The sequence below is a fragment of the Lepidochelys kempii genome, chromosome 3, assembly GCF_965140285.1.
Source record: "Lepidochelys kempii isolate rLepKem1 chromosome 3, rLepKem1.hap1, whole genome shotgun sequence".
Taxonomy (NCBI): domain Eukaryota; kingdom Metazoa; phylum Chordata; order Testudines; family Cheloniidae; genus Lepidochelys; species Lepidochelys kempii.
Genome location: NC_136382.1, coordinates 127,534,199 through 127,561,972, shown reverse-complemented (window position 1 = coordinate 127,561,972; position 27,774 = coordinate 127,534,199). Strand labels below are relative to the sequence as shown.

Below are 27,774 nucleotides of genomic sequence, written 5' to 3'. Positions count from 1 at the left end.
ATGTACATTTTTAAAGTATTTTTTAAAAATCCTTTCAGTTCACCTATAGTGTTTTACCTCAGGCATTATACACTGCATATATCAGTGTTCATTTGTGTTGTCCTTTAAATCTTACATATTAGAGCTGAGGGAGTATTTTCATAGAAATATGTGGTCTCAAAGTGTTTCCTGGAAATATGTCTGTTTCAATGACGTTTTCATCAAGGTGTTTTGGTTCAGAAAGATTTCTCATGCTCGATAGCCTGGTTGGGTAGTGGGAGATGGTCACAGAGTGGTTGGACCCTTTAAAGGGAGTCAGGGGCAAGGCAAAGTCTACTCCTGATAGTCTTCTTTAAGAACAAGCCCATCTCAGCCCACCTGTAGTAATTAACTGCCTAGGGGACCATTTGGCAACTAATTGACAAATGAGTATGTGGGCTTGTTAAAAGGCTATCAGAGCTCAGTGGGGTGCTCCTAGAGGATGTCTCTGTTTCGCCAAGCCTATGGGGAAAGGAGTAAGAAGGGGAAAAGAGGCTAGGTGGGTAGAAGCTGGATGAGGCCTACAGCTGGCCTGAGTTACCTCCCTGCTCTGGGAGGAGGGCTGGGGATTCCTGATTCAAAGAGACAGTGACTATTTGCCACTTAGCTCTGGGAGGAGAGCTGCTGGGAACTCCTAGTCCAAGGAAGAGAGTGATTGTTTACAACCCAGCCCCAGGAGGAGGGCTGTAATATGCCTGAATTATCACACAGGCCCAGATGGAGGTTCTTGGGCTCCTGGATTTAGGAGAGATTGGAAGCCTGTTTTGATTAACACCCAGGCTCCCAGAAGAAGGGTGGATTTGAGGACTGAAGAGTTTGTACCCTGTGTCTCTCAAAAGGATCAAATTTTGATTTAAGTACTCTGGTCTGATAGTAAATCATTGCAAGGCCCCAAGCCAAAGAATCCAAAGTGGCACCAGGCCTATGCTGTGGTACAGGGGAAATGTGCTAGGCCACACCATAGAGACCTGTGTTCAAATCCTTGATCTCCTTGATTGAGTGGTCTAGGGTTTAAACAAGCCCATATTCTGGAGCAGGGAGTTGAATATTGGTCTACGACAAACCAGTGACCCCACCCATAGACCATACAGTATGACATACAAGTATGTCTGGCCTGCCCCTCATGTTTTGATTTAAAACCAAAACAAAACTAGACACTTCAACACAACTTCATTTTCATGAAAATGTTTGAAAGGGTTTGTCAAGGTTCCTTTCCCACTCTGAACTCTAGGGTACAGAGGTGGAGACCTGCATGAAAGACCCCCTAAGCTTATTCTTACCAGCTTAGGTTAAAAACTTCCTCAAGGTACGAACTTTGCCTTGTCCTTGAATCCTATGCTGCCACCACCAAGTGTGTTAAACAAAGAACAGGGAAAGAGCACACTTGGAGACATCTTCCTCCCAAAATATCCCCTCAAGCCCTACACCCCCCTTTCCTGGGGAAGGCTTGATAAAAATCCTCACCAATTTGCATAGGTGAACACAGATCCAAATCCTTGGATCTTAAGAACAATGAAAAAGCAATAAGGATCTTAAAAGAAGAATTTTAATTAAAGAAAAAGTAAAAGCATCACTTCTGTAAAATCAGGATGGTAAATACCTTAGAGGGTAATCAGATTCAAAACAGAGAATCCCTCTAGGCAAAACCTTAAGTTACAAAAAGACACAAAAACAGGAATATACATTCCATTCAGCACAGCTTTTTTACCAGCCATTTAAACAAAAGGAAATCTAACACATTTCTAGCTAGATTACTTACTAACAAGTTCTAATACTCCATTCCTGTTCTGTTCCTGGCAAAAGCGACAGACAAACAGACCCTTTGTTCTCCCCCACCCAGCTTTTAAAGTAACTTGTCTCCTGATTGGTTATTTTGGTCAGGTGCCAGCTAGGTTATCTTACCTTCTTAACCCTTTACAGGTGAAAGAGTTTTGCCTCTGGCCAGGAGGGATTTAAAGGTGTTTACCCTTACCCTTTATATTTATGACAGGGTTTGTTTTCATTCCAATATGGAATGAGAACAAATTTGCAGTTGCTGAAAAGCAGAATTGTCATCCTCTGGCCAGCTTTATTGGAGATTTTTGCTATTAATCTGAGAGCAAGTGGCTGGTACTGGGAATTCTTCTATCACCTCAGTGGTAATTTTACTTCTAATTCTAAGCCTTTGGTACCTGGTTTCAAGAGCTTGTCTGTTAATGCAAAGCTGACCAATTAGAGGAAATCAGGAGCTAAATGAGTTCTAAAAGAGCACAGCAGATATAGGCTTAATTCATGAAAGCTAATGAAGTAATAAGAGCATTACAAATAGGCTCAGTGATGGCTAGGCTGGGTATTTTATACCCCTGGGAAATCTATTAGTGTTGGAGTTTGTGCTCTTGATCAGAAAGTGTGTCCACTTTGGTTGTCGTTAACTAGAGCAGGGATTAAGGGGAAAAGTTTATCTCTATCAAAAGCATCTCTGGTAGGATTAGTAATTGTATATGCACTTTAACTCAGTTCAACTCGCTTCTTCTTAGATGGCTTTTAGCTATGTAGTAATATTATTGCAGGATAATACAGTCACGGGGGTGGTTTAAATTGCTTCAAATAAATTCTGGCTCAATCAAGTCACAGAAATCCCACAAGCAGAACTGCAGCCAAATTTATAAAACGTTCTGCAAACATAAGACAAACCCCTGGGATGAGAAACCATATTTTGATAGTCCTTGTGACATTTATACTCACTGATTATTCTTCAATTTCTTTATCTTTGCCACCAGGATAGCCTTGTGGTTTAAGGCATTGTGCTGTAAGCTTGGAGACCAGGGCTCTTTTCCCAGGTCTGCCACAGACTTCTTGTATGCCAGTAGAGAGGTAATGGAATTTCTGTACCTCCCTTTCACTTACAACACACTGGGGTAATAACACTTCGTTATTGCACAGGAGCATTGTAAGGGCTCATTTATTAACGTTTGTAATGAGCTTAGAGATCTTCTGATGGAAAGTGTAATTAATCACTGGAGTGAGCAGATACTGACCCTTTTCCTGGACCCAGTCTCTTGACCTGGCTCAGGCTTCAAAGATTAATCTGAGATTTAATATCAATTGATTTCAGTGGCTACTCTTATAGAAAGCAATATGTAAGTACAATCGTTTCCTGGAAATCTTTGTTAAACTGTCATTGAATTTGAGAGAGTTTAAAGGGAAAAACCAAAAAATAACTTTGCAAGCAAAAAAACCCAAACATCTGAAAGCCAGAAAATTCCAAGGTAAGGCTAAACTTTAAAAACAAACCAATCCTGAAAGTATGCAAAATCACAATTAAGGTAACCTAAACAACCTTAACTCTGCCCTTCTTAGACCATATTCAGGTCAATCACTGTTAAGGTGGCAAATTTAGATAATTTATGGCCAAGTGTGTTTTAATTTTGCCTAGAAGGTGGCTAAAAGCATGAATTTCAATATTCACTGTAGCACAATTTACGAGGCAGCATTTGCAAAATAATCTTTGCATAATAGTTAACTCTTGGTTAATTGTCAAAGGAAGGGGATGGGAAGAAAGGAAGCACTCTGATAAGGGTACACAGCACAAAATGTGTTCCAAATTTCTGGTGACTAAACAGAACTTTGAACTTCTGTTGGTTCCATTCCTTTGCCAAACTTCTATCCCCAAATGTTAAAAACTAGTTTTCTCATTTCTAATTAAAAGACCTGACAGGAATATTTTCTGATGTATATAGAGGGAGTGGGCAAAATCAGTTCCTGAAAAACGGGTTGTGCCCTTTACTATGGGAGGGACTCGTGTCTCTCTGGAACATATATGCTTATGTGGTGACCTCTGCACTTGGCTGGAAAGGATTAATGCAGAGTGAGAAGGGGGCCAATTAACCCAACAAGTCATAGCTGAGGGGAATCAGGTGGCCTGGTAATCCCCTGACTGAGTTAGGGTGCTCCTGCTGAGGAGAAACCAGCTGGGCTGGGACAACAAAGACAGGAGATTGGAAGTAGAAAGGATGGCTGGGAAAGTCTGCAGTCACCCCTTGGGAGAAGGGGTTTAGAGGCTATAGAGATAGGTAGCCTGTAGTTACTCTCTGGGAAGGGGGAATTAGGAGGCTGGCAAATCCCAGAGAAAGGCGAGTGCTGGATGGTAGGAGAGGGCTCAGGGAAAGGCAGTAAGCCCAAAAAGGGAACAGACCTTGACTGCTGGCTAGAGAATCCCTGAGCCACAACCTCGAGCAGAGGATGGGCCCATGTTCCCCTGCCAGCCACTGAGGCAGTGGTACAGACACAGTAAATGGGAAGGCTGCTTAGGACTACTGAAGGAAGCCTTCCTTACTTCAGAAGGGGAAAACAAATAGGCTGACTTGGATGGAGGGTAAACTCACAAAGAGGAGGCTATGGCTCATGCAGCTAGAGAGGGGCTGCAGATCCAGAGAGAGAAGCGGAGAGGTGGCGTGCAACTGTAGGAATGAGTGTTCACCTCTGAAGCTACCCCCCAGAAAGACCAGGAGGGAATGCCATCCTAATGGTAAGTGGCGCACCCATCACAGCTCAGAAAAATAAAAGGGCCAAATTCTACTCTGTCATGTCTGTGCAGGGGGTAGCAGAGCAGAATTTATCCTGCAAACTTAAAATTGGATCGATGCCATTTGTAGAATGTTTCTGTTCCCTGCATAGTAGTCTCCGCCTTGCTATCCTAGTTATGGATTGAAACCTCTGTATGCAGAAAAAGCTAGTTGCTAAAGTAAAAAATGTAAGATGTATGTATGTTTGTTTGTTTTGGTTATCTGGGGAAATCTAAATTCCTTCAGCGCACTCTTTATTTGCAGAACAATTTGTGTGTCATTAAATGCGCTCTCCCATTTTTAAATAGCTAGAGCTCTCTCAAGTCAACCTCCACTAGAGAACTGTCAGGGGACATCACTTTTGAAAAACAAGAAGTGACTGCAGGAAAAGAGAACTGACCTGGAATTTCATCAGGGTAGAAAAAGCTCTGCTCGTGTCTATATTAACAGCAGCTAATTGCTAGGACCCAGCAAATAAAATTGAGGGAGTCAATGTAATTTTCATACCCTTTCCAGCCTCCCTGGACCTTCCAAGCTTCCCCCAGTCTCTCGCCATCTGTACAGGCCCCTGTTCCCTTATCAGCCCCTAAAGCTCTGCTTTGTGCTTTTCCCACCTCTGCCTAGAGGATCTCAGGGTTCAGTTGCTTCTTTGGGACCCCAGTGATGCTGTGAATTCCACCAATTGTGTGGGCTCACTCAGAAGCTTCTTTTGGATCTTCTGTGGCTGAGGCACCTACTTCTGTGTCTGCCAACATCCTCAGGGGTCTCATAAGGCTGGGGTAGGGGAGTAGTGGGGCCTGATGAGCATCCTAAGGCTCATTGAGGGAGCTGGGGGGCCAAGAATCTGACAAAAAAAAAACAACTTTGTGTAGGGTAGAGGAGGTGCTGATGGATGGCAGGAATGAATTCCTGAAGCTGCTCAAGGAGTGGAAATTGGGAGTCTATAGGGGGGCTAAACAGGGAATGGCAGAGGTTGATCACACCCTGTGCTGTGACCCCCTTCATGGGAGTTCAGAGCAGCAGGAAGGCCAGGGAGATGCTTTCCCCTTCAGTTCAGCTGAACCCCAAATCTTCTGCCAGACACTTTTTTCCCCCTTACTGCAGAGCTTAGTGGAAAAGGCCAGTCCTTTGGACATGGAGAATTGGACAGGAAAATAGTCATGAGGGACACACCCATCTTCTTCCAAGGTTCTGCAAGAGAAGTCCAGAGCCTTTGAATTTCTGTAAAAAATTCAGAAGTGGGATGCTATTTTTGCAGACCTTAAGAGGTCTGTAGCACCAGGACTTTCCCACACAAGATGGTGGGTGGCAACAGTGATTAACTGAGAATCTGTAGCTGAAAGACTAGGCCCTGGTCTACACTAGGACTTTAGGTCGAATTTAGCAACGTTAAATCGATTTAAACCTGCACCCGTCCACACAGTGAAGCCCTTTATTTCGACTTAAAGGGCTCTTAAAATCGATTTCCTTACTCCACCCCTGACAAGTGGATTAGCGCTTAAATCGACGTTCCCGGCTCGAATTTGGGGTACTGTGGACACAATTCGATGGTATTGGCCTCCGGGAGCTATCCCAGAGTGCTCCATTCTGACCGCTCTGGACAGCACTCTCAACTCAGATGCACTGGCCAGGTAGACAGGAAAAGAACCGCAAACTTTTGAATCTCATTTCCTGTTTGGCCAGCGTGGCAAGCTGCAGGTGACCATGCAGAGCTCATCAGCACAGGTGACCATGATGGAGTCCCAGAATCGCAAAAGAGCTCCAGCATGGACCGAACGGGAGGTACGGGATCTGATCGCTGTTTGGGGAGAGGAATCCGTGCTATCAGAACTCCGTTCCAGTTTTCGAAATGCCAAAACCTTTGTCAAAATCTCCCAGGGCATGAAGGACAGAGGCCATAACAGGGACCCGAAGCAGTGCCGCGTGAAACTGAAGGAGCTGAGGCAAGCCTACCAGAAAACCAGAGAGGCGAACAGCCGCTCTGGGTCAGAGCCCCAAACATGCCGCTTCTATGATGAGCTGCATGCCATTTTAGGGGGTTCAGCCACCACTACCCCAGCCGTGTTGTTTGACTCCTTCAATGGAGATGGAGGCAATACGGAAGCAGGTTTTGGGGACGAAGAAGATGATGATGAGGAGGTTGTAGATAGCTCACAGCAAGCAAGCGGAGAAACCGGTTTTCCCGACAGCCAGGAACTGTTTCTCACCCTAGACCTGGAGCCAGTACCCCCCAAACCCACCCAAGGCTGCCTCCTGGACCCAGCAGGCGGAGAAGGGACCTCTGGTGAGTGTACCTTTTAAAATGCTATACATGGTTTAAAAGCAAGCATGTGAAAGGATTACTTTGCCCTGGCATTTGCGGTTCTCCTAGATGTAGTCCTAAAGCCTTTGCAAAAGGTTTCTGGGGAGGGCAGCCTTATTTCGTCCTTCATGGTAGGACACTTTACCACTCCAGGCCAGTAACACGTACTCGGGAATCACTGTAGAACAAAGCATTGCAGTGTATGTTTGCTGGCATTCAACCAAAATCCGTTCTTTCTCTCTCTGTGTTATCCTCAGGAGAGTGAGATATAATTCATGGTCACCTGGTTGAAATAGAGTGCTTTTCTTCAGGGACACTCAGAGGTGCCCGTTCCTGCTGGGCTGTTTGCCTGTGGCTAAACAGAAATGTTCCCCGCTGTTAGCCACAGGGAGGGGGGAAGGTTGAGGGGGTAGTCACGCGGTGGGAGGAGGCAAAATGCGACCTTGTAACGAAAGCACATGTGCTATGTATGTAATGTTAACAGCAAGGTTTACCCTGAAAGAGTATAGCGACTGTTTTATAAAATGTGTCTTTTTAAATACCGCTGTCCCTTTTTTTTTTCTCCACCAGCTGCATGTGTTTCAATGATCACAGGATCTTCTCCTTCCCAGAGGCTAGTGAAGCTTAGAAAGAAAAAAAAACACACTCGCGATGAAATGTTCTCCGAGCTCATGCTGTCCTCCCACACTGACAGAGCACAGACGAATGCGTGGAGGCAAATAATGTCAGAGTGCAGGAAAGCACAAAATGACCGGGAGGAGAGGTGGCGGGCTGAAGAGAGTAAGTGGCGGGCTGAAGACAGGGCTGAAACTCAAATGTGGCGGTAGCGTGATGAGAGGAGGCAGGATTCAATGCTGAGGCTGCTGCAGGACCAAACCAGAATGCTCCAGTGTATGGTTGAGCTGCAGCAAAGGCAGCTGGAGCACAGACTGCCACTGCTGCCCCTCTGTAACCAACCACCCTCCTCCCCAAGTTCCATAGCCTCCACACCCAGACGCCCAAGAACGCGGTGGGGGGGCCTCCGGCCAACCAGCCACTCCACCACAGAGGATTGCCCAAAAAAAAGAAGGCTGTCATTCAATAAATTTTAAAGTTGTAAACTTTTAAAGTGCTGTGCTTAAAGTGCTATGTGGCATTTTCCTTCCCTCCTCCACCACCCCTCCTGGGATACCTTGGTAGTCATCTCCCTATTTGTGTGATGAATGAATAACGAATGCATGACTGTGAAGCAGCAATGACTTTATTGCCTCTGCAAGCGGTGATTGAAGGGAGGAGGGGCGGGTGGTTAGCTTATAGGGAAGTAGAGTGAACCAAGGGGCGGGGGGTTTCATCAAGGAGAAACAAACAGAACTTTCACACCGTAGCCTGGCCAGTCATGAAACTGGTTTTCAAAGCTTCTCTGATGCGTACCGCGCCCTCCTGTGCTCTTCTAACCGCCCTGGTGTCTGGCTGCGCGTAACCAGCAGCTAGGCGATTTGCCTCAGCCTCCCACCCCGCCATAAACGTCTCCCCCTTACTCTCACAGATATTGTGGAGCACACAGCAAGCAGTAATAACAGTGGGAATATTGGTTTTGCTGAGGTCTAAGCGAGTCAGTAAACTGCGCCAGCGCGCCTTTAAACGTCCAAATGCACATTCTACCACCATTCTGCACTTGCTCAGCCTGTAGTTGAACAGCTCCTGACTACTGTCCAGGCTGCCTGTGTACGGCTTCATGAGCCATGGCATTAAGGGGTAGGCTGGGTCCCCAAGGATACATATAGGCATTTCAACATCCCCAACAGTTATTTTCTGGTCTGGGAATAAAGTCCCTTCCTGCAGCTTTTGAAACAGACCAGAGTTCCTGAAGATGCGAGCATCATGCACCTTTCCCGGCCATCCCACGTTGATGTTGGTGAAATGTCCCTTGTGATCCACCAGAGCTTGCAGCACTATCGAAGAGTACCCCTTGCGGTTTATGTACTCGGCGGCTTGGTGCTCCGGTGCAAAGATAGGGATATGGGTTCGGTCTATAGCCCCACCACAGTTAGGGAATCCCATTGCAGCAAAGCCATCCACTATGACCTGCACATTTCCCAGGGTCACTACCCTTGATATCAGCAGATCTTTGATTGCGTGAGCTACTTGCATAACAGCAGCCCCCACAGTAGATTTGCCCACTCCAAATTGATTCCCAACTGACCGGTAGCTGTCTGGCGTTGCAAGCTTCCACAGGGCTATCGCCACTCGCTTCTCACCTGTGAGGGCTGCTCTCATCCTGGTATTCATGCGCTTCAGGGCAGGGGAAAGCAAGTCACAAAGTTCCATGAAAGTGCCCTTACGCATGCGAAAGTTTCGCAGCCACTGGGAATCGTCCCAGACCTGCAACACTATGCGGTCCCACCAGTCTGTGCTTGTTTCCCGAGCCCAGAATGGGCGTTCCACAGCATGAACCTGCCCCATTAGCACCATGATGCATGCATTGTCAGGGCCCATGCTTTCAGAGAAATCTGTGTCCATGTCCTGATCACTCACGGGACCGCGCTGACGTCGCCTCCTCGCCCGGTATCGCGTTGCCATGTTCTGGTGCTGCATATACTGCTGGATAATGCGTGTGGTGGTTGATGTGCTCCTAATTGCCAAAATGAGCTCAGCGGCCTCCATGCTTGCCTTGGTATGGCGTCCGCACAGAAAAAAGGCGCGGAACGATTGTCTGCCGTTGCTCTGACGGAGGGAGGGGCGACTGACGACACGGCTTACAGGGTTGGCTTCAGGGAGCTAAAATCAACAAAGGGTGTGCCTGTACATCAAGGAGTATTTCAGGCAGGACTGCACGGAGGGTTCCAATAAGAAATGGTGCACCTAAGTTATCATTGTTATTGGAACAAGGAGGTTAGCCTGGCCTCTGATTGATACATGGCTAGATTTACCTCGCTGCACCTTCTCTGTGAGTGACTGCAGTGTGATCTAGACAGGGGAGGAGGAAAATGAGTACAAAACAAATCTGGTCTATTTCTTGTTCTGACCCACTCCATCTATCTTTTACATCTTTGGCTGGCAGCAGACGGTGCAGAAGGACTGCATGCCATCCACATCTCATGGCTGCTTGGCAGAAGATGGTACAGTACGACTGCTAGCCATCTTCATCTCTTGCCTGCCTGGCAGAAGATGGTACAATACGACTGCTAGCAATCCTCATCTCTTGCCTGCCTGGCAGAAGATGGTACAGTACGACTGTTAGCAGTCCGTATCGCCTGCCCGCTCACCATAAGACGGTTCAATAGGACTGCAGGACTAAAGAGAATGACCTGGTCAAGTCACTCCAAATTTAGTCCCTGCGCCCATGTCTGCCCAGGCGCTCTCTGCCGACGTGGCCAGGAGCACCTCGGACACGACGAGGACGACTACCAATCGTATTGCACCGTCTGCTGCCAGAAGGCAATGGGTTGCTGCTACTGTGCAGCAAAGCCGTACCGCATCTGCCAGCACCCAGGAGACATAGGGTGACGGTTACCTGAGCTGGCTCCATGCTTGCCGTGGTATGGTGTCTGCACAGGTAACTCATGAAAAAAGGCGCGAAATGATTGTCTGCCCTTGCTTTCACGGAGGGAGGGAGGGAACGGGGGCCTGACGACACGTACCCAGAACCACCCGCGACAATGTTTTAGCCCCATCAGAGTGCTCCATTGTGAGTGCTCTGGACAGCACTCTCAGATGCCCGATTGTTTGCCATTGCTCTGACGCTGGGAGGGGCGCTTACAGGGTTGGCTTCAGGGAGCTAAAATCAACAAAGGGGGTGGCTTTACATCAAGGAGTATTTCAGGCAGGACTTCACGGAGGGTTCCAATAAGAAATGGTGCACCTAAGTTATTGTCGTTATTGGAACAAGAAGGTTAGCCTGGCCTCTGATTGATACATGGCTAGATTTACCTCGCTGCACCTTCTCTGTAAGTGACTGCAGTGTGATCTAGAAGAATGAGTCCCCTATACAGGGGAGGGGGGGAAGCAAATCTGGTCTATTTCTTGTTTTGATCGACTCCATCTATCTTTTACATCTTTGGCTGGCAGCAGACGGTGCAGAAGGACTGCATGCCATCCACATCTCATGGCTGCTCAGCAGAAGATGGTACAGTACGACTGCTAGCAGTCCGTATCGCCTGCCCGCTCACCATAAGACGGTTCAATAGGACTGACTGCAGGACTAAAGAGAATGACCTGCTCAAGTCACTCCAAATTTAGTCCCTGCGCCCATGTCTGCCCAGGCGCTCCTGATCGACCTCACAGAGGCGACCAGGAGCACCTCAGACATGACGATGACGGCTACCAGTCGTACTGTACCGTCTGCTGCCACAAGGCAAGGGGTTGCTGCTACTGTGTAGCAATGCCGTACCGCGTCTGCCAGCACCCAGGAGACATAGGGTGACGGTTACCTGAGCGGGCTCCATGCTTGCCGTGGTATGGCGTCTGCACAGGTAGCTCAGGAAAAAAGGCGCGAAATGATTGTCTGCCCTTGCTTTCACGGAGGGAGGGAGGGAACGGGGGCCTGACGATATGTACCCAGAACCACCCGCGACAATGTTTTAGCCCCATCAGGCATTGGGATATCAACCCAGAATTCCAATGGGCAGCGGAGACTGCGGGAACTGTGGGATAGCTACCCACAGTGCAACGCTCCGGAAGTCGACGCTTGCCTCGGTACTGTGGAAGCGCTCCGCCGAGTTAATGCACTTAATGCACTTAGAGCATTTTCTGTGGGGACACACACACTCGAATATATAAAACCGATTTCTAAAAAACCGACTTCTATAAATTCGACCTAATTTCGTAGTGTAGACATACCCTTAGTGGTCTTCCCAGTTCTGTTATCAACTGGGAATTCTTCAAGCAAATCTAGGATGCTTTTTGGATTTGTGTCCAAATGAATGTGAAACTTGGAGGTTTTGTCTGAGTTTTGCTTTCGTCCTCACATTTAAATGCCCACAAGACCTCAACCTCCAAGCAGAATTCGAGGGCTGAGAATTCACACCCTGTAAAACCGAAGATGGGATTCACACAAATCCCTATGCTGAAGCTGCTGAGTAATAAACAATGACCAATACCATACTTTGCTACAATACTTGTCCTGGGGCTTAAAAACAGGAAGAGCAAGCTACTGATATCACTCCTGTCCTGAACTTTGGCATAGTGATGTATAAATGGTTAATAAGCCATGATTTGAGGACTTCAGTAGCTCAGACATAGGTTAGGGGTTTATTACAGGAGTAGATGGATGAGATTCTGTGGCCTGCGTTGTGCAGGAGGTCAGACTAGATGATCATAATGGTCCCTTCTGACTTTAAAGTGTATGACTAACATTTGTCGGTTTCTTTGTTTAACCAACTCTGTCCAGTGAATAAAATGTCATTAATTATTTCATGCTAAGAATGCACCTGGCCAGCTGGAGTGGTTTGGATTTTCCTCCCCTACTCTTACAGAATGTGGGTGAATTGAGTATGAACTATCTTAAATGGGTCCAGACCATGTAAGTGACTTCTGTAGTTAAAATCACATTAATTAGCAGATTAGCGAGAAGGCTTGGAGCTAGTCTCAGCAAAGGTACCAGCCCATGGTATCTAAGCAGGAGCTCTGGGTGTCTTTTACCTCTAGAGCACCTGGCACAGACTATTAGACACAACAAAGAGGAAAGAATATAAAAATTGCTGCTTATGCTCTCTTCAGGCTCAGATTCCCTCACTAATCTCCATAATTGGTGGAAAATTGTGATAATTTTACTTAGCTTTTTATGTTCCACGATCATTATGATAAATTGGAGGTTTTTCCAAATGCCCTTAAAGGTAGGGTAAACACCTGAGCTGAGACTAAGCTATACTTTTCCTTTTAGACAAACTTAAAGGCTCTTTTTAATAATCTGTGACTTCAGACATCATACAGCACCTCTTACCTTAATGATGTGCCATTATTTCAGTCCATTTTGGATGTGAGCTGCTGGAAATCACTCAGTATTTTTTGGCTAGCTTGAAATCCTTAATCAGGGTTTCTGCCCTGATTGACTTTGCTGGGCTGCAGGGTGTATGCGTTCTGAGATCTATGGATCTGAGAGCAGTAGGTAGTGGTTGGTACAGATGGGTTATATGAGCATGATGCACAGTTCACTGAAATTGGTGGAAAGACTCCCATTGGCTTCAATGGATTCAGGACTTGTATATTAATAGTCCCTATAGCACATGTATAAGTCTGTTCTTCCCATATTTTAAGACTTTTAGGGGGCACAGCAAAACTGTTACAATAGGCTCTATAGGAATGCTCTAAAATCCTTAAAAGTATATTCTGTGGTGTTTTGGGCAATTGCTGTAGAATATGTTAGTATTATTTATACAAGTAGTAATTTTAAAGGTAAATTGGGGAAGTAAGACTCCAGTGACCAATGGGCTTTGGAGCAGGCCCATAATCATTTACTGGCTAGGACCTCCTTGCCATATTTCTGGCTGACATTGGAAGTGTCAAATTGTGTGAGAAAGGAACTCTTCCAACTGGCTTTCCAACAAGTCAAGGAGTTATATACATTTGAAAAAGGCATCCAAACCTTTGGGTACTTATTTGAGGCTGTCTGAAGCTGACCTCCATATCTTGTGAGTTTCTGCTAACACTTTCTTCCTCAACTTTACCTTCTTGGTACTACTGCGAGGCTGCCTTTATATACATGTCTTAGTATTGTAGGAAAACCTTTCTATGCTATTCTGGATGCCAGTTTCTGCGCAGTTGCCTTAAGCAGAGTTTTAACTTACTTGTGGTTAAATCAGGTAGGGGAGGTTCCTGACAGTGCTGGCTACATGGTGTGCCATTAATCTAGTTATACAGCCTGTTTGTTCTAACATGCTTTGACACCACGATTCAGCATGGTTTTGAAAGTCAATTATAAGGCCAGTATGGATGGCACCTAATTCTGCTTTGATTATAAATGTATATAGGGTGATATTTTGATTTGCTACCTGTTGACTGACTGCAATAAAACAAAACATGGATCCTGTAGGGCCCTGTGTTGAGCCTGAGACTCTTCGGGCAGAGCAAAGACTGTGACAGACGAAAGGTGGGGAAAACGTTACCTGAATGCTGAGAGAAAACAAGGAGTCTAGCAATATGTAAAAAGCTAGGTGCACACATGAAGCTAGAAATGGGGGAGGGAGACCTGAAAAATTGAAGTTGACTCCAAGAAAGCCCAAACCCCTATATGAGGCTCTGGATAAATAAATACTGAGAGAAGAAATTCTTGTACCCTTCACATTTAGTTCTCTCAGGCCTGTCCTCCCTCCTTTCCAATGTCTTTATGAGGGGGTGTGTTCCTTTGCTGGCTGCCATTTCATTTCACTAAGTATTGTTAGCTTCTCCGAGGTACAGGAAAAATCCAGAATAGTCTCTTCTCTTTTCCCTACCCCCAAATAAAAAAAAAATCTGCCCTGAGATAACTGGGCCCATGTCTCTACTTTTACAAAGGGTAGAATTAAGGGGGAATCTAGCTCTTCAGTACCTACAGCACCCTGTCAGTTTTTTTTCTCTTCTAGCTTTACCTTGGGGCCTGAAATTAATTTCAATGCGGTGTTTTGAATAAAGTTAGAATGCTTTCTGTATTAGCCCTTGAGTTGTTCTCCCAAAGGTATTCTCAGTCATATACTACAATTAGGAAATAGAAACAAGTCCTGTGACTTAATTAACCAACTACAGTGCTCAAATAGCAAATTCTGAGTATTAGCAAGTAAGTATTCAGTAGATTTTTTTTATGAGAAATTTGCAAAAAAATCCAGAATTCAAATATATTAAACTATTCTTCAGAAATGTTGAATTATGAACAAATTATAAATACAGTGATCTGCTCATGGACATTTACAAACAAAGGGGTTGCGTTAATTGAACAAATTATTTGGGGTGGAAGAGAAGTAGATTTATGTTAGAGATGACACATGGAGTAAAATCATGGCCCCACTGAAGTCCATGACAAAACTCCCATGGACTTCAATGGGGCCAGGATTTCACCCATGGTTTGGTAACTAAACCACAGGACTAGTGGTGAGGAAATCTGGGATCTCTGCTCTGCTACAGGCTTGCTGTGTGGGTTTGAGAAATCACTTAAACAATTTGTCTGAGACCCCTCTCCCTATAAACCTTAATGAAATAAGCCTCCATACTCATTTTATTAAGTGCTTTGAGAAGCTTGCATGGACGATGCTATGGAAGTGAAAAATATTATTAATGAGGATGCTATTGTGTTACATGCTTTTGTTGTCTTTTACCTCACCAGAGTGTGTGTAGGCAGACCTTTGCAAAATTTTTATATCAACTCAAACTCTGTGGTAAGGAGTGAATAATAATTGAATAAGGACTTTAGGGTTTGGCCTGTAGCCCATGTTTGAATTCCTATGCTGACAAGAACAGCAACAGAAGACTTATAAACATGGACTGAGGTTCCCCAAAGCGATTATATAGTACTTCTCCCTACAGCTGGCATCCCTCCTATAAACCCTGGTACCCTCCCTTCTTAACGTAAGAGTCTTCATGACATATGGTGGCCTCACGCCATCCTGGTCATCATGTGGTAGTGTGCGACTGCTCCTATAGGTTCTGCAGAGTTGCCCAGTGTGGGTAACTGCCCCATAATCTCTATGGGATCTTCTGGAGGAAAGGGTACAATGAGGAGACAAAGCCACTGCTAGAGCAGGCAGGTACTCTATGAAAAGAGTAAATGGCTGAGATGCCACATAATTTCTAGCATGGTTGCTGGGCAACTAAAGTGAGTTCCTTAGCAACTGCTGCTTAATGATTATGGGGTGTCTCTTCACTTGAAATGTTTGTCTTTGTGAGCTACCTAGAAGGCCTCTTCATATCGCTGAACCATGCATTGAGGTGAGATGGCCAGGAATTAGTAACCTAAATCTGGAAGTACTTATAGCTCAAACTGAGCTATGTTTTGCAATTCTCATATTATTGACTAAATGGTCTTTTGATGTTTTTATTGTTTGTTTTTTCCCCCCAGCCTCATGCCATTTGCTTTTGTCTTCCTTTGTAACATTAGAGAGTAGGTAGCCCAGTAATGTGATCACCTTTTAATTATGCTGCTACTTATTGACGGAAAAGAACCAGAGCTAGATCCACTAAGTGGACTTGGACTCAGTTTTCCGGTACCTAAATTTAAGAGCCTTGCTGTCTAGTGGATGTACAGCCTGGAGTTAGGTGCCTAGGCCCCCTTTATGCTGTCTGGGGAGAGTCAGGTGCTTAAGAATGGGATCCACAAAAGCCAACCTGCTGAGTAGGGAGCTGCCTATGCTACTCAATAGGAAATCCAGAGGAGGGGGTGGTCCTAAGCCCTGCCCCCAAAGGGAGTTAAGTTCCTAAGTCTGGGCCACAGGAAGGCATCTCCCGCCACTTGGGATTCACAGCTGTGAACCCTCTCCTGGAGTTAGGCACCTAAGCCCTTTCTCACAGAAAACAAGGAGGTGGTGATGCCCCCTTCCTAACCTATAGCTCAGTGGTTGGTACAGTCACTTAGGATGTGGGCAGACCCAGGTTCAAGTCTTCCCTTCGCCTGATGTGGAGTAGGAATCTTCTCCCCACCCCGAAGAGGATGCTCTAACCACTGGGCTGTTGATTATTCTGGGTTGTGCTGCTCTCAATCACTCCTTTTGAAGCTGTTCCACTGTCTACAAATAAACATGAATTGGGTTAGGGAAAGGGTAAGACTGACTCTCTAGCCTGGGGATTAGAGCACCCAGAGGTATGTGGGAGACAGCTTCCAGTCCCCCTCCTCCACCTGATGTTTAATTATTTATGCACAGTGGAACTGGTTCAATTGGAGAGACTGAGAACAGCCTACACTATAGCCCAGTGGTTATGGCGCTCTCTAGGGTGGGGGACCTGATTATTTAATTTGGGCCCAAATATTGCATCTAAAGAGTCAAAGACGTTAACATGACCCTGACTCTGTCCAACTTTAAATAGTTTTTAATGAGATTCTGGGTTTGGTACACAGAAATCTCCACCTGCTCGATACCATGGCAAACACCTTATTAATAAAAGGTTAACAAAATGTTTAAAGATACATTTCAGATGCTTTACTTTTTTTTCCCTTCTTTTCTGTAACATTTAATAAGGCTTTCATTGTAACATCCCTTGTTTCCCTGTCCCTTTAGCTGTAGAGAGCCTTTAGAACGACAACCCTCTGCCTTCTGACTGTCTTTCAGATGGTAATAACTGCTCTTTTTTTGGGAAAAGAGGAGAAGTTAGTTGAAATGGGCTGGAGCCGTTCTTGTTAAAGTCTGATCTCGTTGCCTTAAAGGCAAAAGGAGACCAACACACACACACAAAATGCAGATTCTGTCTCTGGCATTGACTTTCACTGCTGGAAAACACAAGCACAGCACGCAGTCTTATCAGCCATCTGAGTCCTGGCAAACTTGTTACCAGCATTGGCTTTTAGCTACCTTTCTGGCCACAGGCTCACAGCCATATTGCAAAAGAGGTCAATTCTTCGCCAGCTAAGCCAGGCTCTTATTAGAAAGAACAGAGAAAAAATAGGGTAGGAAGGAAAAGACACATTGGGGATGTGGAGAAGGAAGATGGAGCCTCACATCTAAGGTGGGTCTTTGGGATTTAGTTGGAGCCAGTGGAGGAGCTGGTATCATCTGGGTGGGTGTGGGAGTGAGTGTGTCTGTGTTTCTCTCTCTCGTCAGGACATCTTTCAGATTAGAATGAAGGTCTAGGGTCCAAGAAAATGGCGGAGGTAGTAGCCATGATGGTGAAGCTTTCTCCTTCCCCGTCCTTCGTTTTGCAGTCAGCCAGCATTCACACGTGTCTGTATTTTCCCCCTAAAGTTGCGGGTTTTTTAGGGACCCAGAAAAGGGAGCACTAGGCAGAATAGTCTGTCTCCTCAGTTTGTTTGCCAATTTGGCCTAATTTTCAACATGCCACTTTTGGTCACAGACTTCCAGTCCCGCACTTTTATTTTTTTAATTGTCTGATCTTAATACAGTTCTTGAGTTATATCGGGGGGCTTTTTGTTTGGACTCGCCTAGTGGGTTTTTTTTTGTCTCTCTTTCCCATCAACATTTGTTGTTGTAGGTTAGTGTGAAATTTTATGAACTTTCACAACTTTTCACAGTTGTGCTCAGAACTAAGGAAAATAAGAAGGTCCAAATATTACATCAGCACCGAAGTTAAAATCCCTGCTTCATGTCAGGTGCGGGTGGGCGGTGGGTGGGAATTTGAGTCCAGGTATCCCATAGCCTTGGAAAGTGCTCTAACCACTGGGATAAACATTGTGGGGGGAGGGCACTTTCTCTTTCTTTGTTTTGTGTGGAGCCTCATCCAGTAGGCCACATGTCAGAACGCCCACCAGATTGGGGTGAAATAGGTGGGGGAACAGCTTGCTGGATCTTAGGCATGAGACAGGTGCCTAGACTGAGGTGAGTGTGCGCATGTCCAGCAGAAGATTTTTAGGCACCTAGTTTAGTCCTAGAGGAGGGGGAGATAACTGGGTTGAACTAACTAGAGCCTAGGGAAATGAGCTGGGGGGGAAATATAGGAATTTCCCTATATAACATGTACATTGTGTTTACAGCTTATAAAACAACATGAAGTGAAATGCAGCTAGAAGCTTCTTAAACATTGATATCAATCTGAGTTAAATTAGAACTCCTGCAGTCAAACCCAACCCAGAGAGGATGATTTGTGTTCAGAACTGAAACTCCATTGCCCTTTTCCTCTTCGTTGTTCTGCTGTGGCCTGTTATTGCGCCACTCCAAACAAATCTGCTAAACCCTGTGATTTGAATCCCTGTAACAATGGCATTGATCCAGCAATGAGTGCAGTGTGGGTGTACTCTAGCCACTTGTAGAGCTCCACTTAAATCAATGGAGCTCTGTGCTGGTATCTTCCAGTGTGACACTTGTTGCAGTTATATGTGAACCAAATCCTGCATCATTCATAGGTGTAGTCCAAGCTGTGAGCTTTGATTTTGCTTCTGCTTGTCAATCATTTTGAGAATCTTGCCTGAGGTCCTATAAAAATTTATAAAACTGTATTAAAACCGACTTTAAAAAGTAGGCTAGTAAGAGGTTTGTTTCCTTAAGCCTTTGATAGTCCCTAACTGACATCGTAGTCTTCTGTGCTCACAGCCTTGAGTGTCTCTCAGAATATATTTTTAAAATCCTACATTGCATTGATAGTAAACTCTGCTCTTCACTTCACAGGAGGCCTAATTTTATTTTCTTTCCTAATATAAACAGCCTCGTGTTGACAAGTACTTGTAAAACACTTTAGTTATGCGATTGCTTTTGTCTTAACAGTACAAATCCTGCTTTAAAAAAAAAGCAGAAGATTTGTTTCAGCTTATGAAACATTAAAATTATTCTAGACAGAAGGTGAGAGAGTATTTATTCACATTCTAGATATAGATACAGATATATTAGGGCTGTCAATAAATCACAGTTAACTCATGCGATTAACTCAAAGATTAATCGCAATGTTAAACAATAGAATACCAATTTAAAAATATTTAATGAATTTCATGTTTTTTGACATTTTTAAAATATATTCTATTTCAACACAAAATACAAAGTGTACAGTGCTCATCTTATATTTTTATTACAAATTTGCACTGTAAAAATGGTAAAAGAAATAGTATTTTTCAATTCACCTCATACAAGTACTGCAGTACAATCTCTTTATGATGAAAGTGTAACTTACAAATGTAGAATTTTATGTACAAAAAATAACATAAAACTTTAGAGCCTACAACTCCACTCAGTCCTACATCAGCCAAATCGCTCAGACAAACAAGTTGGGTTGCAATTTGCGGAAAATAACGCTGTCCACTTCTTGTTTACAATGTAACCTGAAACTGAGAATTGGTGTTCGCATGGCACTGTTGTAGCTGGTGTTGCAAGATATTTACATGCCAGATATGATAATCATCTGTATGCCCCTTCATGCTTCAGCCACCATTCCAGAGGACATGCTTCCATGCTGATGATGCTTGTTAAAAAAAATAATGCGTTAATTAGATTTGTGACTGAACTGCATGGGGGAAAATTGTATGTCTCCTGTTCTGTTTTACCCGCATTCTGCCATATATTCATGTTAGAGCAGTCTCAAATGATGACCCAGCACATGTTTGTTTTAAGAACATATTTTCACAGAAGATTTGGCAAAACGCAAAGAAGGTACCAATGTGAGATTTCTAAAAATAGCTACAGCACTCAACCAAAGGTATAAGAACCTGAAGTGCTGTCCAAAATCTGAGAGGGCCGAGGCGTGGAGCATGCTTTCAGACGTCTTAAAAAAGCAACACTCCGATGCGGAAACTACAGAACCCGAACCACTAAAAAAAGAGAATAAACCTTTTGCTGGTGGCATCTGACTCAGATGATGAAAATGAACATGTGTCGGTCTGCACTGCTTTGGATCATTATCGAGCAAAACCCAACACCAGCATGTCCTATGAAGATGAAGGGATGTATGAATCTTCAGTGCATCTGGCATGTAAATATCTTGCAATGCCGGCTACAACAGTGCCATGCGAACACCTATTTTCATTTTCAGGTGACATTGTAAACAAGAAGTGGGCAGCATTATTTTCTGCAAATTGCAACCCAACTTGTTTGTCTGAGCGATTTGGCTGACCTAGGACTGAGTGGAGTTGTAGGCTCTAAAGTTTTACATTGTTTTGGTTTTGAATGCAATTATTTTTTGTACATAATTCTACATTTGTAAGTTACACGTTCGTGATAAAGAGGTTGTACTGCAGTACTTGTATGAGGTGAATTGAAAAATACTGTGTCTTTTTTACAGTGCAAATATTTGTAATAAATTGAGCACTATACACTTTGTATTCTGTGTTGTAATTGAAATCAATATATTTGAAAATGTAGTAAACATCCAAAAATATTTAAATAAATGGTGTTCTATTATTGTTTAACAGTGTGATTAATTGAGATTAATTTTTTCAATTGCTTGGCAGCCCCAATATATTTTTTTTTTTAAAAAAGGAAAAATTCTTAGCCATTTGCCTAAAGGAATAATTGGCTTGATTCCCTATTCTGCCTATGATAGGGAAATAGAATATTTAAGACACAAGACAAACAGAAATGATAGAACAGGTGGATTAATTTATCGTTGCACCGGACTATTTAAACTTTATAAATAGATAAAAGTAAATGAATTTCAGTTGTCCTATTATTTCACTGAACAGGATTTGTCAAAGGGAATAGGGAACCAGAGGCAATTGAATAACACTGATAACTAAATTAGCATCACTGTCAATTACCATTAAACAATGTTCACATGTACACATTCCATAGTCTATATTAAATTGAAAGTAAATTAGTGTACATGCTCAGTAAACCTTCAATTCAAAATGCAAGCTAGCTAGTGCCTAGGCTGACTCCTGCCCCTTCCATAATCTTTTCTGGAAATCAAAGTTCAGTATGCAGTCTTTCTCCTGTGTGGCCCTTCAGGCAGGTGAGGAGCTCTTTGCCAACTTTTTTTTGAAGGAGCTGGTTAATTTGGATTTCTTACTGCATTATTCTGTTGGTGAGATCAATTGGGACAAAGCCACTGGAATAATGCAGACTCTCTTCAAACTTGACATATCATTCAAATTACATTAAATCCTGAGCGTAGGTGATAATTACATTCTAAATTTTGCATTTAAGTTATTAACAATTATATAGATTAGTGGCTTTCAACTTGTGGTCCATGGACCCCTGGGGGCCTGTGACTATGTCTAAGGGGGTCTGCAAAAGACTTATTCTGTTCAGCCAGGTGTCAGGCTCCAACTAAAGATTCATAGATATTAAGGTCAGAAGGGACCATTATGATCATCTAGTCTGACTTCCTGCACAATGCAGGCCACAGAATCTCACTCACCCACTCCTGTGATAAACCTCTCACCTATGTCTGAGCTATTGAAGACCTCAAATCATGGTTTAGACTTCAAGGAGCAGAGAATCCTCCAGCAAGTGACCCGTGCCCCATGCTACAGAGGAAAGTGAAAAACCTCCAGGGCCTCGTCCAATCTGCCCTGGAGGAAAATTCCTTCCCGACCCCAAATATGGCGATCAGCTGAACTCTGAGCATATGGGCAAGATTCACCAGCTAGATACCCAGGAAAGAATTCTCTGTAGAATAGATGGACAATAGATTTCCAAAGGCATTTGCATTTCCATTCAAAGCTTCCAAAGCGTCTGCACCTCTACTAGTAAATTTTTTAGGGGGGTTGCAAACAAGAAAATTGAAAACCACTGATACAGACTCTAGAGAGGGTCAGGTCAACAGCTCACGTCGCTTTAGTGGAGTCACTGAGACATCAGATGTAGTTCGATCAACATACCACCCTTTCTCTACAGCTAAAATACATGTAACCATTCTACTGGTTGTAACGAAAGTGATATGATGGAAACAAGAAACGTGTCAGAATTCTCACTAGTAGATTATTTGGCCCAACTGTTGCTCTTTAGACAAAAAGCAACAAAATAGAATTACACTTAAGAATACATATCACTGTCTTAAGGGCAAAAATAATTATCCCCAAACCAAAGAAATACAGTGGTAAGTTTCTAATTAAAAGAAATGCATAATTAAGGCACCCAAACAACCGTATTTCTACCCTATAGTGACACCATGAGGAGGGAGAGAGAGAGAGAGTGAATAAAATTAGTTTAATTTCATCTGGGACCACAGATGCTAAAATACCGTAATCATAAACATCTGTTTAGTGCATGCCCTACTACAAAAAAGAGTTAAGGTTGTTTGGGTACCTCAGCTATACAGATCTTACCTTCACATGTTTTCTTATCCTACACTTGCAAGTTGGAGTGCATTAAATCAGCCCCGGGCACCCTAACTCCTGAGGTGTCCACACTGGTAAGGCACATAGAGCGTCCAGACTCCACAGCTGGAGCGCCCCGGTAATTCACCTCCACGAGAAACATAGAGCTTGTTGCACCCTGGCTGGAGTGCCATGGTGCTGGTGTGGACACCCTGATCTATTAATACACTCTGACCGGCCTCCAGGAAGTGTCGCACGGTGCCTGTTCTAGCCACTCTGGTCGTCACTTTGAAGTCGACTGCCCTGTCCTCAGGTGACCAACTGTTGGACCCACCCTTTAAATTCTCTGGGAATTTTGAAAATCCCCTTCCTGTTGGCTCAGCCAGGCATGGAGTGCTCTCAGCGAATCTTTCCAGGTGACCATGCCTCGATGTGCCAGGTGATCCCCAGTGTGGAGCAATGGCAAGGTGCTGGACCTCATCAGTGTTTGTGGGGAGGAAGCTTTCCAGTCCCAGCTGTGCTCCAGCCTTAGGAATTACGATACCTACGGGCAGATATCAAGGGCCCTGAGAGAAAGGGGCCATGATCGGGACGCAGTGCAGGGTTAAATTGAAGAAGCTGCGGAATACCTATCACGAAGCGCTGGAGGGAAACAGCCACTCCGGTGCTGCCCCCACGACCTGCCAGTTCAACAAAGCTGGACGAGATACTGGGGGCGACCCCACCTCCACGCTGAAGAGCACCATGGACACTTCAGAGGCCATGGCAGCCCAGAGTGCAACAAAGCAGGAGGAGGAAAGTGGGAGCAAGGGTGCTGAGGAGGATGGGGGCCCAGAGCCAGAGGATGTCCTGGCATCCCTAGATGCATGCAGCCAGGAGCTGTTTTCAAGCCAGGAGAAAGGTAGCCAGTCACAGCGGATGGTGCTTGGGGAAGAACAAACCGCAGATGAGGTGCGGTAAGCAGCTTTTATTTTGAGAAGACAGTTGGGGCGAGGAGAGTTGCAGAAAGAAGGGTCAGGGCTGCATGCATGCCTAGATGCGGAATAGGGCATTGATGTGCTCTCACATCACGTTAATTGGCCTCAGTGATCTCATGAAAGGTCTCATGCAGAAGCTGGGCAATCTGCTTGCTCAGGTTCCTTGGCAGAGCTACTGTGCTCCTTGTCCCAGTCAGGCTAAAATGTCTATGCCACTGTGCTGTGAGGGGCGGGGGGGACAGTTGCTGCACACAGGCAAGCTGCATATAGGCCAGGGTGGAAGTTGTATTGTTGCAGAAGACCCTCCCTTGCTTCCCAGGTCACCCTCAGCAGTGAGATATCTTTCAGGACGAACTCATCCTGTGGAAAATGTGGGGACAGTGTGGGCGCCTTGCAGCTGTTGGCTCTCCCCAAGGCACAGGACCCCAGAGGACAGTATGCCCCTGGAACCATCAGTCTTTCCCCCCTCCCCATCCCCCGTGGTACTTACCATTTCAGGGCTCTTGTGGGTTATGTGCATTCGCCTTGGGACAGGCAGTTTCTGCTATTGTGTGCACTGTGCTTTTCTATAAGTTCGGCCAAATCATTGCTCTGTCTAGTGTTAACAATGCTGCCTCTGTTAAACGTTGCATTTTGGCTTTACAGATGCAACGTTGAGATCCCAGCCGTCCTTGTTATCAACGGCCGAAAAGCTGCAAAGACTCAGGAAGCAACTGTGAAGAAGCAAGGAGGACCTTCTGCATGGAGTTATGCAGCAGTCCCTTACTGACAATAAAGTACAGGAGTGGCAGGAGACCAAAAGGAGGGTCTGCTAGGAGAATGCGGATTGCTGGCAACAAACCATGGAGCAGCTCCTAAGCATTATGGAGCGCCAAGCAGACTCGATGTAGGCGCTCATAGTACTGCATAGGGAGCAGATCCGTGCCCCCTCTCTCCGCAGCCCTTGTCCCCAAACTCTTTCTCCTGTGCTCCCATGTTACCCCAACCCACTTTCCCGGACATCTGGTTTCTTATCGGCACCAGCTGCCTCCAACACCTTTAGCTTCACTGCCCAGCCCTGCAAACTACGACCCTTACCTACTGCACTCAACCCCCGTCACCATACATTTTAGCCAGCCTGAAGTGCAGCACTCATTGCACGGCACTCCAGACAAGAAGACTGAAAATGATAATAGGACATAGGCAAATCTGTGATTGTTCCTTTCCCCACCCTACCCCTTTCCCTCCTCCTACATAGCACAGATGTGTCGTGCCATGTGTGTTTCTCCAGCAGTTGTTTTCTTTTCAATAAATGAATTTTTTGGTTTTGGAAACATTTTTTATTGCATTAAGTAAAAGATAGCATAGCCCAGGAAAGCAACAGGCCCTGCAAGTCAGTGCATCATACGTAGCAAACACAAATGCCTATGAGCATTGGAACCACTGCACTTCACTTCCATGCAGGGCACTAAACCTTACTGGTGGCTTTCAGCATCAAATTGCTCCCTCAAGGCATCCCTAATGCTTACAGCCCCATGCTGGGCCCCTCTACTAGCACTGGTCTCTGGCTGTTCAAATTCAGCTTCCAGGCATTCAACCTCAGTGGTTCATGCCTGAGTGAAGCTTTCACCCTTCCCTTCACAAATGTTATGGAGAATACAGCATATGGTTATAACCGTAGGGATGTTGTCAGCAGCCAGGTCCAGCTTCCCATACAGACAGCGCGAGCAGCCCTTTAAATGGTCAAAAGCACACTCAACAGTCATTCTGCACCGACTCAGACTGTTGAAGCACTCCTTGCTGCTGTCAAGGCTCCCTGTGTATGGTTTCATGAGCCATGGCATTAAAGGGTAGGCGAGGTCTCTAAGGATCACAGTGGGCATTTTGACTTCCCCTACAGTGATCTTCTGGTCCTGGCAGAAAGTCCCAACTTGCAATTTCCTGAACAGACCTGTGTTCTGAAAGATGTGTGCATCATGCACCTTTCCGGACCAGCCTGCGTTAATCTCCGTGAAATGCCCCCAGTGATCCACAAGTGCCTGGAGAACCATTGAGAAATACCTCTTGTGATTAATGTACTCAGTGGCTAGATGGTCTGGTGCCAGAATTGGAATGTGCATGCCATCTATCACCCCTCTGCAGTTAGGGAAACTTATTTGTGCAAAGCCAGCCACAATGTCATGCACGTTGCCCAGAGTCACGGTTCTTCTGCACAGGACACGATTAATGGCCTCAGCATGATTCCAACGGTTGACTTTCCCACTCCGAATTGCCTAGCGACCAGTCTGTAGCTGTCTGGAGTAGTGAGCTTCCAGATTGCAATAGCCACCTGCTTCACCAGTGACAGGGCAGCTCTCAATCTCATGTCCTTGCACCACTGGGTGGGGGTGAACTCAGCACACAGTCCCATAAACATGGCTTTCCTCATCTGAAAGTTCTGCAGCCACTGCTCGTCATCCCAGACTTTCATGATGTTGTGATCCCACTACTCAGTGCTTGTTTCCCAAGCCCAAAAGCAGCGTTCCACGGTGGTGAGCATATCCACGAATGCCATAAGCAATCTCGTGTCCTTTGCATTATGCATATCAACATCATTGTTGGATTCCTCACTGTCACTTTGTAGCTTGAGGAGTAACTCGACTGCAATTTGTGACATGCTAGCAAGACCCATCAGCATATTCCTCAGCAGTTCGGGATCCATTCCCACAGACCAAAAGGGAAGACAGAGCACACAGTGCAAAAACCATTGAAAGATGGGGCTAAATGTGGACGGAAGCACAGGGATTGCTAGGATGCAAAGCGATGCATCATGGGGCATTGGGACAGGACCCAAGATACCCCGTGCTCCCCTTCCCACAAGCCTCAGTGCCAGAATGGGAAGAGGTGCTCTGTGGGATAGCTGCCCATAATGCACCGCTGCAAGTGCCACAAATGTGACCATGCCACTGTGCTTGCAGCTGACAGCGTGAACACACAGCAGCGCTTTCCCTGCTGCTGTCTTCAAGGGCTGGTTTAACTCCCGGCACTCTATATCTGTCAGGGTAGCCCTAGTCTCAGACTGTTTCAATAGTTTCTACTGAACCTACAGACGCTCGCTCGTGAGCTCATAACATGGTGTACAGCCCTTTTGAAAGCATCAGGCAAATATTCATGCCAGAAATGTCATATCCCTTCTATTCCAGTGAGAGAGACGGCAGGCTAGTTCTGTTTTTAAAAAAACGTTGCAAGAGTAGGCACAGGCCACCAGCAGAGGTATAGGAAGTACATCTGCTTTTCCCCCTTAGCCTGTCTGGACTCAAAAAAAGAAAAGAAAAAGCAGCTGTGATTTAATTGATCTCATCAGTTGGCATTACCCTGATCAGCAAATATAAAAGGCTGGTGGTAGTTCAGAAACAGCAGTCCCTTGTTGACCGAGATGCAGTTTATTAGCAGTTGTGTAGAGTTAAGGTTGAACAAATCTCTCTTATGAGCAGAGTTTGTTCCCTATGAGGTATGTGATTGAGTGGCTAACTACTAGGGCTCTTGAATGATTACAAAAATTAATAGCAATGAATTGCGCTGTTGAACAATAATAGAATACTATTTATATAAATATTTTGGATGTTTTCCACATTTTCAAATATTGATTTCAATTGCAACACGGAATACAAAATATACGGTACTCACTTCATATTTATTTTTTATTATAAATGCACTGTAAAAATAGTATTTTTCAGTTCACCTCATACAAGTACTGTCATGCAATCTCTTTATCATGAAAGTTGAACTTACGAATGTAGAATTATGTACAAAAATAACTGCATTCAAAAACAAAACAATGTAAAACTTTAGAGCCTACATGGAAGTCCACTCAGTCCTATGTCAGCCAAATTGCTCAAACAAACAAGTTTGTTTACATTTGCAGAAGATAATGTTGCCCGCTTTTTGTTTACGTCATCTGAAAGTGAGAACAAGCATTTGCATGGCACTGTTGTAGCCAGCGTTGCAAAATATTTATGTGCCAGATGCAATAAAATTTTACATGTCCCTTAATGCTTCATTACAGGTTTCAGAGTAACAGCCGTGTTAGTCTGTATTCGCAAAAAGAAAAGGAGTACTTGTGGCACCTTAGAGACTAACCAATTTATTTGAGCATGAGCTTTCGTGAGCTACAGCTCACTT

At 44.8% G+C, this 27,774-nt stretch overlaps 2 protein-coding genes across 2 annotated transcripts in view; both read left to right on the top strand.

The window, feature by feature from the left end:
* The window catches only part of RNASET2 (ribonuclease T2), a 76,833-nt gene extending 51,886 nt beyond the window's left edge, over positions 1 to 24,947 (top strand). The window contains exon 10 of the mRNA XM_073337911.2: positions 24,280 to 24,947. Coding sequence (XP_073194012.1) covers positions 24,280 to 24,353 — 74 coding nt within the window. The 3' untranslated portion in view covers positions 24,354 to 24,947. The remainder of the gene's footprint in view (positions 1 to 24,279) is intronic.
* Positions 6,192 to 8,501, top strand: LOC140909191 (uncharacterized). The gene is made up of 2 exons (XM_073337908.2): positions 6,192 to 6,846; positions 7,435 to 8,501. The coding sequence occupies exons 1-2, from the start codon at positions 6,267 to 6,269 to the stop codon at positions 7,689 to 7,691; spliced, it is 837 nt and encodes a 278-aa protein (XP_073194009.2). The 5' UTR covers positions 6,192 to 6,266; the 3' UTR covers positions 7,692 to 8,501.
* Positions 24,948 to 27,774: the final 2,827 nt, after the last annotated feature.